Genomic DNA, 16,455 nt, shown 5'->3' on the forward strand with positions numbered 1-16,455 from the left:
AATAGTAATAATAGTATATAATAGTAATAATATGTAATATGTAATAACAGTATATAATACTGACTGTTAAGCATTAATGCCAGAATGGCGAAGCAGCAGCGATTGGACAGAAATTGCCTGGTTTTAGTGGGGATTACCTTTCCGTCAGATGAATCAGGCAGAAATGAGTAAACAGTTTAACTAACAAGATAACTGGGATTGAAGACCAGGTCTATGAAGAAAATGAGACAGGGCCATGTCATAGAAAAAATGGTGACGTTTGAACTGAGTTCTGAATCCCCAAGGAAGACCAACCCCACTAAAACCGGAGGAGGAAAGGAGCATCTCAGGCTGAAGGAAGCTGCTAGAAAGGCCCTGGACAGCTGTGGACAGAGTGGTCAGAGACCAGGTCAGGCCAGGATGAGATAAGGCATTTGCGTCTTGTTCCAAATGCAAGTGGCAAGTGGCAGGTCATGGGTCTGTTTCAAGAAGGAGAAAAACTGGGGCTTCTGGGTGGCTCAGTCGGTTATGCATCCGACTTCCGCTCAGGTCATGATCTCGTGGTTTGTGGGTTCGAGCCCTGCGTGGGGCTCTGTGGTGACAGCTCAGAGCCTGGGGTCTGCTTCAGATTTTCTGCCTCCTTCTCTCTCTGCTCCTTCCCTGTTCTCTCTCTCTCTCTCTCTCTCTCTCTCTCTCTCTCTCTCTCAAAGGTAAACATTAAAAAATAAATTAATCTTTAAAAATAAATGAATAAAAAGGAGAAAAACTGACTTGGTGTATACTATTGGAAACTCACCCAGCCTCTGTGTGGACAGCAAATAACAGGGTGAAGAGGAAGCTGGGGGACCAGCTGGGAGAGAATAGCTCTTAATTAGCAGGTGCTCAAAAGATATTGGATGCCACCTCGTCTGTAGGATCAGGAAATGTCATATCATACAGTTAAATCATTTGTATCAAGCACCTGACAAAAGGAGTTTTGAATATTATTACCATGTAAAACTGTCAGTTTTTGAATTTCTTTAATGTTTATTTATTTTTGAGAGAGAGAGAGTGGAGGAGGGGCAGAGAGAGAGAGAGGCATAGAATCCGAAGGAGGCTCCAGGCTCTGAGCTGTCAGCACAGGGTCCGATGCGGGGCTCGAACTCACAAACCGCGAGATCATGACCTGAGCCGAAGTCAGATGCTCAACCGCCTGAGCCACCCAGGTGCCCCTCAATTGTCAGTTTTTGAACAAAATTCAGATAGATTGTCTTCCCTCTTTTCTCCTGTACAGAGTCGGGGTTGACAAGCCATGACTCCTGGGTGGCCTGCCGCCTGTTTTTGTCTGGCCCACCACGAGCAAAGAATGATTTTTATGTTGTTTTTTTTATCCTGCCTTTTTTTCCTACACAGAACTGGCTAAATCACTGAAGGAAAAAAAGAAGAATATTTTGTAACCCATGAAAATGCTATGAAATTCAGGTTTGGGTGCCTGTAAGTGAAGTTGTATTTGAACAGCACGGTGATGCGCCTTCTTTTACCCACTGTCAGTGGCTGCGTTTGTGACACTCGGCAGGATTGCAGCAGAGGGCCCTGAAAGATGTATTATCTGGCCCTTTACAGAAAAAGTTGGGGCGGCCCCGCCATAACACGCAGAACTGTGTGCATTTGGGAGGTTTCTCACCTCCCCCTCTGTAGAGTGAGACCCTTCTCTCAGTGCCCTCTGCCCCCGTCCACTGCATCCACAGCTCATGTCCCATTTCAGGGGTGTTGCCCACCAACAGGAAGCCCCCGTGCCCCCGGCCGGAGTACCATTTTCCAGGCTCATCCTTGAGCGATGAGTAAGGATTCTCCGGGATGAGCGTGGACCGTCTCCGCTCACCCAGTGGGACGGGCCAATAGAGTGACCACCCCCATGCCCGGGCATGACAGACTGGAAGGAGTGGGGTGGCTCCCAACTTCCCACCGCCCCTGCTCCAAATGCCCTGAGCCCAGCTGTGCCCTAAGGCCAGGAGAATCCAGCGCGCTTCCGTCTTTCCACCTTACCAAGCACCCGCACTTGCAGCAGACGTGATTCATTACTTGGTTTGTTTAATCAATATTTATTCAGCACCCACGAGGCGCTGAATATAGAACAGCACTTCCCAGACAAGCGAGGCTGACAAGAAAAGCCAAAGCCGTCTAGTTAAGGAGGGTGCGCCCTAATATGGATGAAACATAAAGTTGATGAAGAATGCTGGCTTCTTAGGGTGAAGAAATTTCAAGAAACAGGGGCTTCAACTGCTACTTGATGCACCTTAAAGGAGATTGTTTTTCACCAGGGCAGGATTCCTGCAGTTTTTGTCCCTATTCAGTTGCTGGCCCACACCATCACATCCTTTTTTGCCTCGATGCCCAAAAGTGGCCTTTAACCAGTCTTCCTGCTTCCTCCTATGCACTCATTTAAAGGAAGCTTTGGAAATACAAATCAGACAGTGAATACCACAGCCCTGGTTCGAACTTTCCAGTGGTTTCCCACAGCCTTCAGAGTCCAAACCAACTTCTCACCACTGTCCCTGTCACCTGGTGCCTGATGACCCCTGTGCTCTAATCTCCTCGTCCTGTTTCTCTTGGTCACTGCATGGATACCTAGCATTCTCTCTGCTCCTTGAACTTGCCAAGCTCATCCCCCCTGTCAGGGCAAGTCTGCTCTTGGCACAACCTGTCCCTGTTTTTCATTCACTTGGGTTCGGATGCTGCCTCTCCAAAGAACCATCCATGATCCCAACCATGCTGTGTCACTCTGTCACATCATCCTGATTACTTGCCTTTTTTTTTTTAATGTTTTATTTTATTTTTCAGGGAGAGACAGGGTACAAGTAGAGGGAGGGGCAGAGAGAGAGAGGGAGACACAGAATCCAAGCAGGCTCCAGGCTCTGAGCTGTTAGCACAGAGCCCGCTATGGGGCTCGAAATCAACGAACCATGAGATCATGACCCGAGCCGAAGTAAGACCCTCGATGAACTAAGCCACCCAGGCACCTCTGATTGCTTGTCTTTATAGCACTTATCACCATCTGGAAAGACTTCAGTTTGCTTTTTTTCTCTCCTCTGTCAATTGTTCCTCGCCATTAGGGCATACCCTCTAGCAGGACAGGGATGTCTTTTTTGATCACTGGGAGACTTCCAGCAACTAGAGTAGCCCTTGGCACAAAGCAGGTGGAAAACGAATATTTATTTCATGAATTATCATTCAGAAACATGTAGGTTATTTTCAAACATAACTGGAATCCTTTGAATACCTGTGGGAACCAGAAGTCCATTGCGAGACGAAATTTGAGAAGAAAGAGGTTGAAGCAGTTAGCTTTGCTTGATGATGAGGAAAGTGATCATTAGTATGATCACTTTCCTCTTCGACACAAGACAATATGTCCCCGTAAGGAAACAGCACTAAGGTCATGGTCCCCTCCTGCAGGGGCTCATTCTGTCTGGTACAGTGCCTGCCACATAGCCACCATCAACAAAGCCTAATTTCGTCTCTGTAACCCTTCACGTACTTGCTTTCTGTTCCTAGGCATGGGAGAAATCAGTATGTACCTGTGTTTCAAGTACCCAACAGTGTCGGGCTCGTGGGCGTTCAGTGAAGATTACTGAACCTTGAACCAAAATCATCCTCTTCCTGGTTAAGGGGCTGTGGTAGAGGCATTTTGCTGTATCTTGGCATGTCAAGTGCGTGGGTTCTGGGAGCAGGCAGTGTGTTCAGTGTGATCTTCAGAACTATTTGCATCCTAATGAATCACTAAGAATCAGCAGTCTAGATGCATGTGTTAATGCATTCATTGCAAAAACATGAGCTCCTTCACTCATTGGATTGGCTACTCTTGCTTTTCTCCTCTTTCTTTTGGAAACACGTCGTGATAGAAACTCGAGACCAAAAAGCGAAGCACTTAGTCACCAAATTGTGGCTTCGTGACACAGGCAAGGGGAGGAAGGAAGGAACACAGGAGCTAAGGAACAGTTTCAAGGGCACAAGGAATCATAACGTGGAGTGATTCAGTGTGAGGGGAGACTGATTAAACATAAAAAAAAAAAATAGGAGAACAAAACATGAGAAAGCCAGAAATGAGTATCTTGCTGAGTAACAGATAAGACAGGCTGCGGTGGAATCACTTCTGGCTGTAGAAAACCTTCCATGAGAAAGTTCAGAGGTCTGAAAAGTAGCCCGCCGTGGAAGGCCGCGCGATCACACCCGGGCTTCAATACCGCCCATGCTGGACAAACTGCTCTATGTCAACCCGGCTTCATGGCCCGCCTTCTGGGAAGTAAGCTGCATATATCAAGGGTGCAGATACGAACAAGAAGCCTTGCTGACGCTTGGGAGGTTACGCCTTTGACCCCGGGCAGTGCCATTTTCAAAGTCGGAGGTCTGTGTTGCGCACGTGAGACAGCGGGCCGAGAGAGTTACATGATCCCCTCAAATCTCACTCGTTCCGAATTAGTGTCTCAGGGCTCCCCAGTGCCACCCGCAGGGCTCGTTGGCTTACTGTCATGACCCAGTGAATTGTGAGTTCTTAACATACCAATGGCTTGTCCTTTTCACAATATGTTTTTAACTATAAAAAGCAACTGTGTGTGGGGACTTCCGTACTCAAACCACATGGGTCATATTGGTGACAGGAAGTAGAAGGGCCTTCAAATCTTTTAAAATGAAAAGCAGAAAGGTCCTGTGTTGTTTTTCTTCTTCTTCTTCTTCTTCTTCTTCTTCTTGTTTCTCTTATTGAGACCCAGCTTAACATTTTATAGGACTCTCAATCTCTTTTTTAATCCTCGGCTTCTGAGCCTGAAAAGCAGGCTTTAAATGGCTCACAGCATTCATACCAGAACACCGTAATTGCCATTTAAAAGCTAAGTAATAGTCTTTGTCGAACTAGGTTATTTCGAAATTCTAATATTCCTCCCGTTTATAAGCTAATGAGGCTGAGATTTGCAAAAGGCTCTTGTTCAAGGATGTAGAGCAACTGTGAGGACAGAAATCAAACATGAGCACTTTGACTTGCTGTTAGCATGTCTGTCTACCCAGCATACTTTTGGCCAGCTGCTTCTTAGAAAAATAAGGTGCACGCTTCGGGGAAGTTTTAACTCCTTGAATGCCACAATGGGTGACATTAGAAAAGTGGTATGGTAGTGAAGAATTCTAGAGTGGTTCAGTAAGAATATGTGAGGACTTCTCTGGGCTTGATCGAACGAGGAACATCTACACATGAAGTACACGTAAAGACTTATACATGAATATTCATAGCACCATTATTTATAAGACCGCAAGGGGGAAACAATGCATGTATATGTCCATCAACTGATGAATGAATAAATATAGTGTGGTATATCCACACAACGGAGTATTACTCAGCCATTAAAAACAAATTAAAGACTGGTTCGTACTCTAACGTGGACGAAACTTGAAGCCATTATGCTAAGTCAAAGAAGCCAAATACAAAAGAGCACATATGGTACGATTCCAATTGCATGAAGTGTCCAGAATAGGCGAATCCAGAGAGACAGAAAGTTAATAGCTGCCAAGGGCTCAGGAGAAAGACGAAGAGGAAGTAACTGCTAGGAAATATGGGGTTTCTTTTGGGGGTAATGAAAATACTCTAAAATCAAATCATGATGATGGTCGCACAGCCCTGTGAATATATATAAAACCACTGAACTCTACACTTTAAAAGGGTGAATTTAGGGCACCTGGGTGGCTCAGTCAGTTAAGCATCTGAGTTTTGATTTCGGCTCTGGTTGTAATCTCACAGTTGTGAAATAGAGCCCCACGAAGGGCTCCATGCTGAACGTGGAGGCACTTGGGATTCTCTTTCTCCCTCTCCTTCTGCCCCTTCTCTCTCTTTCAGAGTAAATAAACATTTAAAAGGGTGAACCTTATGGCATGTCAATTATATCCCGACAACACTTGTGAGTTCCAGCCCTGCATCAGACTCAGTGCTGGCAATGCAGAGCCTGCTCGGGATTCTCTCTCTCTCCCTCTCTCTCTGTCCCTCCCCTGCTTGTGCTTTCTCTCTCCCAAAATAAATAAACTCAGAAACAATGTTTTAAATAAAAGGAACAAATTAAAAAACAATACAAAACATGGGAAAATATTTCATATATTCTTTTATTTTATTCCCAAAGCAGATTTGATGTGGCTTGCTTACAGACCAGCAATATATACATATATATTGGCTGAATTCATCACCAGCAGAGCTTTTGGGTCTAAAATATTCTACAGTTGAGCTGTGGACTTCATATATGATACAGACAGTAAATTTTATAGTTCAAAGACGAGAAAATGTGCACTGGATGAATTAGAGAAGATTTTCAGAGCTGGTACCTATACTAAGCCCGAGGTTAAGAAAGAGTGAGGAAAGTAAAGGAGAGGAGAGGGGAGGGGAGGGGAGGGGAGGGGAGGGAAGGGAAGGGAAGGGAAAGACTTTCCAAGAGGAGGAAGAGACCGCACAATAAGGCTAGTGCAGGAATATGTCTGGAGCAGAAGAAGGAATGTGAGCAAGCATACGGAATGATGTGTGGCGGGTTGGCTTGTGTCTTAGGCCATTGCTTGTCACGGGGCCATGTCTGCAGGCCTCACACCAAGCAGGCTTCTTCCCTGTGCCTCCTTGGAAAGAGAACTCAGACCACAGCCTCTGAGTCCTTGCCAAGGGGAGGTCCTGGTGCGATAAGTATGTTGTTGGAGCACGGTGTTCTGTGAGTGCTCACATTCTTGCATATGTAAAATGTTTCGTCCTAACTTCCTCCAGAGAGGAGGCAAGACACGTTGTGGAGCCTGGAAAATAAATCACAGAAAAGGAAGGAAAGTGACTTGCTCAGTGGTTAGCTAATCCAAGGGTAAAAAAAAAAAAAAAAAAAAAAACCTAGAACCAGGTCTCCAAACTTCCCTACTTACATTCTTTTTTTTTTTTTACTTTTCAATGTTTATTTACTTTTTGAGAGAGGGAGAGTGAGAGGGAGAGTGAGAGAGGAAGAGGGAGAGTGAGAAAGAGAGCATGAGGTGGGGAGGGGCAGAATGAGAGGGAGACACAGAATCCGAAGCAGGCTCCAGGCTCCGAGCTGTCAGCACAGAGCCTGACACGGGGCTCGAACCCACCAACCATGAGATCATGACCTGAGCTGAAGTCAGACGCTCAATCGACTGGGCCACCAGGCACTTCCCTACTTATATTCTTAAATACTGTGATAGGTAAAGTCTCAATGCTTGACTTGCCTGGATGGTAACAACTGTCCAGCGATGGGGAGCTGCTCACTTTTTGCGTGTTTCCCATACACTTTAACTGCAGCAAAACAAGAAGGACCTGCCCCCTAAAGCACAGGGAATAAGTAATGGGAATAAAAGACACAGCATAGGGAATATGATCAGTGGTGTTGTAATAGTGCAGTATGGTGACAGAGGGTAGCTAAGGTAAGCATAGCCTAATGTATAGACTTGTCCAGTCTCTATGTTGTACGCCTGAAACTAATGTCTATTGTGCATCACCTTAACTCATATTAAAAAATAAATGAATGAGGGACGCCTGGGTGGCTCAATTGGTTAAGCCTTCAACTTCAGCTCAGGCCGTGATGTCATGGTTTCGTGAGTTCGAGCCACGCATCGGGCTCTGTGCTGACAGCTCAGAGCCTGGAGCCTGCTCCGCATTCTGTGTCTGTCTCTCTGCCCTCCCCCAACTTGTGCTCTCTTTCTCTCTCTCAAAAATAAATAAACATAAAAATGTTTTTTAAAAGTAAAAGAATGATCGAAGAGGGAATTATTGGTAGGGGGGCACAACAAAGGTATTAAAGTGATAGTCTCATGTACTTAAAAAAAAAATAAAACAGGGGCGCCTGGGTGGCGCAGTCGGTTAAGCGTCCGACTTCAACCAGGTCACGATCTCACGGTCCGTGAGTTCGAGCCCCGCGTCGGGCTCTGGTCTGATGGCTCAGAGCCTGGAGCCTGTTTCCGATTCTGTGTCTCCTTCTCTCTCTGCCCCTTGCCCGTTCATGCTCTGTCTCTCTCTGTCCCAAAAATAAATAAACGTTGAAAAAAAAATTAAAAAAAAATAAAAAATAAAAAATAAAACAAAAGCATGACAACACTCTTCTGAAAGTGATAAAAAATGTTTTTCAAGCAACTAATGTAGGATAAGTGTCTACTAGAATATAAGGCCGTATCGGTGTCTTAATCTGAGAAATTTAGGGGAAGATCATTTTTAAACACGTGCTTAGCTTGGAAGGTATTGGGAAATGTTTGTTAATAGACTTTACTGTAAGACTTGTCGAATTCTCAAGCTCAGACTGATTAATTACTATAAACAGCATCATTTTTGCTCTCTTTTTTGAGCAGCTGGGATCTATAGTACTGTCAGGAAGCTTTGCTCAGGCCCAGGATAGGAAAAGCAGCCTCATTTTTTTTTTTTAGACTTTGACCGGTGGCTTTTGGCCAATTGCGAAATGGCCGTGATGTGCTTAGAATGAAGTCTTCTGTGGTCATTTTAGCCAGCAGAATGGTGGCTGTGACAAAGCCACAGAGACTGCCCACTAAAGAGTGGAAGGAACCAGAAAGTGACAGGGCTGTCGTCGAAGACGTCTGAATAGCATGGACCTGAAATTATAAACACAAGCCTGCATGCCTCGTTTCATAAATAAAATGACAGTTCATGTTTCCAAATGCCTACTCTCTGGACAGTAGGCCCCTTATAAAACTCTACCACCAAAAGAGGACTGCGGCTCAGTTCCAGTGCTGTCTCAGATCCGTTTCATGCAATTGAGCTCTACTAATTGTCAACCAGAAGGTTTATAAAAGAGACCAGGAAGTCTGCTGTGGCCAAGGCAATTTGTAGTGGTCTGAAAGCATCTAATTCTCAGAAAAGAAATTCTTTGTAACCGTATTAATCCCCTTAACAAATATGACTGCATACTTCGCTTTTTATTTGATGAATTTGTTTTTGCTTCAATGGAGACACATTAAAGAAATAAGACATCAGCAGAAGTGCCACAGTTCTGAAAGTTGATACTTTATGGAGGCTCTCTGCTTTTTCAGCCACATGTTCCAGTATCACAACAAAATATAGCTGAGATCAACAGCATGTCACAGGCGTTCATTACATATGCATTTCTTTTCTTATACCTTGTGTATTCTGTGCAAGGGATTAGATGTACAGGAAGTCCATGCAAGTTGTAAAATAATGTTTTAGATTAAATCTAAAACACATGGTTACGTGAGGGTGATTCAGCCCCAGTTGTCTTATTAAGAATCAACACGAGGGGTGCCTGGATGGCTCAATCGGTTAAGCATCCGACTTCGGCTCAGATTTGATCTCACCGTTTGTGGGTTCGAGCCCCGCGTCGGGCTCTGTGCTGACAGCTCAGAGCCTGGAGCCTGTTTTGGATTCTGGGTCTCCCTCTCTCTCTCTGACCCTCCCCCACTCGCACTCTGTGTCTTTCTCTCTCAAAAATAAATAAACGTTAAAAAAAAAAAAGAACATGATTTCATAACTGGAGGTCATCAGGAATCAGTCATAGCCATGGTACACGTGATTATACACATGATTATAAAGTTTTTATAAATCCCAACTTGAGTGAATTTCCAATCTCATACATTACATATGTATTATGTATCGGGACTCTATTTTTACTACAAGTAGCTATGTGACCATTATTACTTGAATCCTGAGTCCATATCCAGAAATTTACCATTAAAGAAAACAAAAAATTTCTTAAGCCAGTTCAGTATCCTGACTGTATTATACCAGAAAGCAGTGATCTTAGTGGGGCACTGGGTATAACTTCCTAAGAAATTTACATTTGAGCCGTGTTACTCTGCTTTCCATCAGACTTGGAATATTTTAGAGCAGCTGTTACCACTTTTTTAAAAAGCAAGAAACCAATAAGAGACTGCATGGGATAATGAGAAATAGGAATAATATTTTGCGTTTTTGTATAAAAAATGTATTCTAAAATAATGACTGAAATATAAATTTTTTTTAATTAGAGAAAAAAAATCCTGACCTTGCCAGTAGATTATAATATATAATGTTCCCTGTAAACACCAAGCAGGTGACACTGTGTATCTGAGAATTATCTACCCAAACAGGAAACAAGTTACACCCAGATAATTGAAATCCCGCAATGATCTCGAAAACTCAACTTAGGTATGGATTTTAATCTTTTACTCCAGACTTCCAATAGAGCTTATGTACTGTTTATCTCCTAACAGAGTGCACAACATATAAGAAGCAACTTGAAAGTGGGAATCCAAAAGGAATCAAAAATGTAAAATCTAAATAATACTAAGTCCTAAATCGGCCCTATCGTACTTCACGTGGGTGTACCTACAGTTGGCTTGATTGGTAGCCATGGCCTCAGAGAACTTCTACACCCTGTTCACACAACTGCAGTGACATCCTGGGGCAGATGCATGGATCAGGAGAGCTCCGTCTACACTGCATTTTAGGATGAGCATTGAATTTTGTCCTAGGATGTATCTAGAACTTTGTTTCCTCATTATTTTTTATCCTCTGATTTTGTCGGGTTCACATGACACTCTTCCTCTTTCGCAGCGTCCAAACTATGCACGTGAAGGCACACACACACACACACACACTCACACAGCATACCTGTGCACCGACATGCATGTGGTCACATGCCGCACACACACACACACACACCACACGCGCACTGACACTACGTATGCACACGCAAACACAGAACACCATCATCCATCATCCTCACGCACACGCACAGACACGCTCGTGCACTACACCTAATCACACACGCTCACGCAGACACGCACACACATATGCACAGAACCCACACATCCCGATTCACACACACTCAACACTTTCGACAAACAAGTATTTAAATGCCCCACCGGACACTGAGGTTAGAGCAGTGAACAAAAGAGATCAAAGCTCTTGCCCTCATGGAGCTTATAAAAGAGCGAAGAAAAAGGAGGATTTGAAGAAAATATGAGTCTGGGACTAGAAGAACAGGTATGATGCTGCCCTTGGTGGTAGAGCTTGTCACAGAAGCTGTGCTCTCGGAGGACCCCGTTCCCTGGACCCCTTTCCTACCTGTCTTCTCCAAAACTAAGGAGGGGTCTTGGGAATCTCATCTGTTTCATTAATGAGTCTAGGGAAAATGCCCTTCATCTAGAACAATTCAAAGGAACTTTAGGTTGTGCTTTAGAAACTCTGATGAATCATTTGTGGATTTGGGGATATACAAAAGGAAAGACCCCAGCTGTTTGGTGCCATGGATGTGAACAGACTGGTCACCCCAACGCTTCTGGAAAGCCACGGAGTGCAGACTAAAGAAAGCTGGTGGCTGGTGATGGAAAGTCACCGTTTTTAAGGTGTCTCATACTTCCCCCAGCTTGATGGAGCTGAGGACTGTATGTCGTATAAAGAGGAAACAATCTATGAAATCCTGTTTTGGACATCTTATTACTTTTTATGTCTGTTCGTTTACTGCAAAGTCGTTTGTTGAGCATTGAAGTTGAAAACGTTTTGTTTATTTTAACAAAAATAAAGACACCAAAAACATGAGTCTTATTCCTCAAGATCCAGGTTTACTGAACATCCTTTCTTTCTTCTCACCCCTAAAATGGTGGCTACACACACACACACACACACACACACACACACACACACTCAGAGCTTCTTAAAAGGGTTAAATTTACCTTGTGGAACCTCGAGAAACTATTTACAATAGGATTAAAATACTGATGCTTTTGTAAGGTTTCTCTTTCACTTCAACTGTATCTCGGGATTCACAACAACAACAAAAGATACAATAGAAATAAGCTAGGCAAAATATACAGATGCCCCAACTTTTGTTCCCTGCAGGGAAGTGAAAGAGCTTTACGCGATGAGCCTCTGTGATAAACCAGTACTTGTAAGGATGCTGGCAGAGGCAATCCCAGGGAGGTTTGGATTCTGTCTCCTAGAGATGTAAATTTCTCTGTCTTCTTCTACTGTCCGATGCTAAGATCTAAAGCACTTTTCTATTGGGTTTTCGGTAGGGTGGTCTACTCAGTGCTTCCAGGTTGGAGAGCTTACTTCATTTCTTTTCATTGTCCTCCCCAGACGGCCACCGTGTCTTGGGATATCCGCACACTGTACTCAACGGTACCCGAAGACGCAGAACACAAAGCAGAAAATTTGCTGGTGAAAGAGGTAAATGCGATGCTTCCCATCCTTTACTTTATAAACTCTGTTTTCTCCTGGGGGGGGGGGGGGCTCCACACAGCTCCCTTTTATTATTGTCTTCCTCTCCTTTTCAGTAGAGAGTTCCAGATGCGATGATGAGCTGTTCCTTTTCAGCCCTCATCATGTCTAGATTCTTTCCATTCTCCTGTTAATTATGTTTCATTGTGTGGTGACTCTTCAAGTTCGGGGCTTTTTTTTTTCTTTTGTTTTTACTTCCCTTAAAATCGTCACATTGAGAAATACGTGTGTGTTCTTAACAGAGGATAATTTTATTTTGCTTACCTAGACTGACTTGTGGGAAAGGCCACCGTATGTGAGAATTTTGGATAACAGAGTTTCTATGTTAAGAGATACATTTTTTTTCAAGTACTAACTATGGAAATAGTTAATGGTAAAACCCTGTGGCTATGATAAAAACCTTTTGATATAGCATTTGTTTGCATTCTGATGATATAAGAGAGGCCTACAACCTTGCTCCTTCTTCTAAGCAGACTAAGGGATGCTTTAGGGCAGCTACTTAAAAGATATTTGTTGAATGAATAAATGAAGCTAGTCCTTCCTTTACAGAAAATGCAGTGAGAAAATTCAGCACAGGCCAAACAGAATCCTGACAGAAAATGGTGTATCCCCAATTAGGATTTAGTTTAATAACAAAACCTTTTCTCAGCTCTCAAACATACATGTGCGAATATAAGATAGCTTTATTAGCATACATATTATATCAATCTGTATTAATCATGCACATTTTACGTTATACTATTCAGTCCAAATCCTTTGCCATAGATTTATTTACGAGTTTTTTTCCAATTCCATATTTATTTCCCAAAGATTACATTAAATTACACTACCTTCTAAGGAGTTAAAAAAAAAAAAGGAAAAAGTGCAGGTTCAGATAACATCATGATATCTGAGTATGCTATTTTCACATTGACTGATAAAAATAATATATGTGACATCAGTACCATAATATTCTTTTTACAGTCACCTTAGAGGAAGTCTTTTTTTTTTTTTAAGTTTATTTATTTTTGACAGAGAGAGAGAGTGCAAGCATGAGCTAGGGAGGGGCAGAGAGAGAGGGAGACACAGAATCTGAAGCAGGCTCCAGGCTCTGAGCTGTCAGCACAGAGCCCGACGCAGGGCTTGAACCCACGAACCGTGAGATCATGACCCGGGCCAAAGTCGGACACTTAACCGACTGAGCCACCCAGGCACCCCCTTAGAGGAAGTCTTAATATCTGGTAGGACATCACAGTTTAAAAAAGAGTTGGCAAATCATTTTCTACACCAGAAAATCAGAATCACTGAGACAAGGTCTAGTAACATTCTTCAGTAAATATGTAAATATGTGTTAACTTAGGTAGGATTTGAAACATTTATGATCCTGAATTCCTTACCAGGAATATTCAACCAATTCTTCTTGAATGTTCTTCCCTAAAATATTGCACTTTTGGGTAAAAATCTTTAGCTTGTTGTTAAATTTATTTCCAGGAAGTTTATAGCTTTGTTGAAAATGTGAGAATTTGTTAAATCCAGTTCCTTTTTTTTGCTTTACATTGCTGATATTAAAAAAAAATAAAATAAAAAAACTGTTGGGGCACCTGGGTGGCTCAGTCGGTTGAGCATGGGACTTCGGCTCAGGTCATGATCTCACAGTTTGTGGGTTCGAGCCCCTTGTCAGGCTCTGTGCTGACCTCTTGCTCAGAGCCTGGAGCCTGCTTCAGATTCTGTGTCTCCTTCTCTCTCTGCCCCTCCTCCGCTCGTGCTTTGTCTCACTCTGTTTCTCAAAAATAAATCAATGTAAAAAAATTTAAAAAAATAAAAAACTGTGGCTTTTGAAGATATATGGCTACCTCACTAATCTTCCTTATCCTAATAGTTCTTTGTAATGTTAGTTTTTGCTTTCATTCGTTTTTACTTTATTTTATTTTTTTGCACATAGAAAGACACCATTTATCATTCTTATTTGATGTTTAAGTGTGTAGTCATATCATCTGCAAACAATTAAAATCGTCCTAGTTCCTAATAACTGTGTAGGTGTTTTTTTTTTAATTCTTGCCTCATTTTGTTATCTGATATCCCCGAAATCAGGGATTGAATAATAATGCTCATGTTGGGCATCCTATCTTTTTTCTTTTTCCTTTTTCTTTTTTTTTTTTTTTTTTTTTGAGAGAGAGAGAGAGAGAGAATGCATTCGGTGCAGGTGCAGAGGAAGAGGGAGAAGGGGAATCTTAAGCAGGCTCCGTGGTCAGTGCAGAGCCCAAAGCAGGGCTCGATCTCACAACGGTGAGATCATGACTTGAACTGACATCAAGAGTCATAGACTTAACCTCTGAGCCCCCCAGAGGCCCCCATCCTGTCTTACTTTTGGTTTTAGGGATAGGCCTTTAGTATCTCTGATGCTATCTTACCCCTTGAATTTAGCTCTGTGATCCGCAGGATCTATATTTGCATTTCTGGTGTAAACTTTCTTATTCAAATTGTATTATTACCTTAATACTCCATTCAAATTGTGAATATTTTATTTCATGTTTTTGCTTTTATATTCATGAGTGAAATTATCTCTAGTTCTCTTCCCTCACTTTGGTATTAAAGCAAATGCTAGCTTAAAAACATTGTGACACTCTCCATCTTTTTCCACTTTATTCCATTCTGGAATCAAAAAATAAATCCGTGAAATGAAATAGGGTATCTAGAAATATATCCAAGTAAATACGGTTACATACCAACTGACAAATTATGGCACTTCAAATTCTCAAATATCTCTCAGGTTAGACAATTTCATGAATACCACTTGGTTATTCATTCTGGATGAGAATAAAGTTAGGACTCCAGCTCACATTAACATAAAAATTAACTCCAAGTGGATAAAAACTATTTAAATTTTAAAAACAAAAATATTGAAACTACAGGAAAACATTTTAAGTGGAAATTTAGGGGAAACAGATTTAAGCAAATAAAAAATTTTCATTTCTATATGATTAATGGTACCATAAATAAAGTCAAAAGAAAATATTTAATCAGAGCAATTATTTGCAACTCTTTATATCTTTTGCAACACATGCACACATTCCTGATTTTCAAACTCTTACAAATTAATACGAAGATAATAACACAAGGAAATATAGGCAAAAGACAGGAGCACACAGTTCAAAGAGAGGGGCACAAAAAGTTGCCAGCTTCACTTACAGTCATGAAAATGTAAATTAAAACAAATATGATGTATGATACTTGAATGAAGAAAAATTTTAAGATGAGTAATATTTAGTGACAGTGGGAATATCGGAAATAAACATCATACAGTGTTTATAATACTCACATATCTGTAACCTTTGAGATGTAATTCTGTAATTCTTTTTTGTAAAGTTTATTTATTTATTTTGAGAGAGAGAAAGAGCATGAGTGAGGGAGGGGCAGAAAGACAGGAGAGAGAGAGAATCCCAAATAATTCGTCACTGCCAGCACACAGCCCCATGTGGGGCTCAAACTCACAAACCATGAGATCATGACCTGGGCCGAAACCAAGCGTCAAGTAAGCTTACTGACTGAGCCACCCAGGCCCCCAGATGTAATTCTAATGTACCTTTTAAGTAGTGCATATACATATGTAACATGTGTGTTATTAAAAAAACACTAGAGCATAAAAGTATAATTACAAGGTTAAGTATTGTTACACTGACCAAATTGTAATATCAGTTGGTAAGAGTGGGGTTGAATAAATTTTGGCACATCTGCATTTTAAAATAATATGTAACCAATAAAAATTAGATGTATTTATTTTATTATTAATTTTTTTTAATGTTTTATTTTTGAGAGAGAGAGAGAGAGCTAGTGAGGGAGGGGCAGAGAGAGAGAGGAAGTCACAGACTCTGAAGCAGCCTCCAGGATCTGAGCTGTCAGCACAGAGCCCGTCACAGGGCTCGAACCCACGAACCGTGAGATCATGACCTGAGCTGAAGTCGGATGCTTAACCGACTGAGTCACCCAGGTTCTCCCAAGCTAATACATTTATATGTACGTAATTTGGGGGCACCTGGGTGGTCCAGTCGGTTAAGCATCCGACTTCAGCTCAGGTTTGATCTCGCGGTTCGTTAGTTCAAGCCCTGCCTCAGGCTCTGTGCTGACAGCTGGCCCTCCCCCACTCACACACACTCTCTCTCTCTCTCTCTCTCTCTCTCTCCCTCTCTCAAAAACAAATAAACAATAAATAAATAAACAAATAAACAATAAATAAATAAATAAATAAATAAATAAATAAATAAATTAGCTTGGATGCCCAT

The 16,455-nt window shown here is 42.1% G+C and overlaps 1 protein-coding gene across 3 annotated transcripts in view; it reads left to right on the plus strand.

Moving 5' to 3' along the window:
• DOCK10 (dedicator of cytokinesis 10) overlaps positions 1–16,455 on the plus strand; it is a 270,818-nt gene that overhangs the window by 116,307 nt on the left and 138,056 nt on the right. For all 3 annotated transcript variants that reach the window (XM_040450863.1, XM_040450862.1, XM_040450864.1), the window contains exon 3: positions 12,056–12,145. In XM_040450863.1, coding sequence (XP_040306797.1) covers positions 12,056–12,145 — 90 coding nt within the window. The remainder of the gene's footprint in view (positions 1–12,055; positions 12,146–16,455) is intronic.

The sequence above is a fragment of the Herpailurus yagouaroundi genome, unplaced genomic scaffold (genome assembly GCF_014898765.1).
Source record: "Herpailurus yagouaroundi ecotype Mexico unplaced genomic scaffold, PumYag 202, whole genome shotgun sequence".
NCBI lineage: Eukaryota > Metazoa > Chordata > Mammalia > Carnivora > Felidae > Herpailurus > Herpailurus yagouaroundi.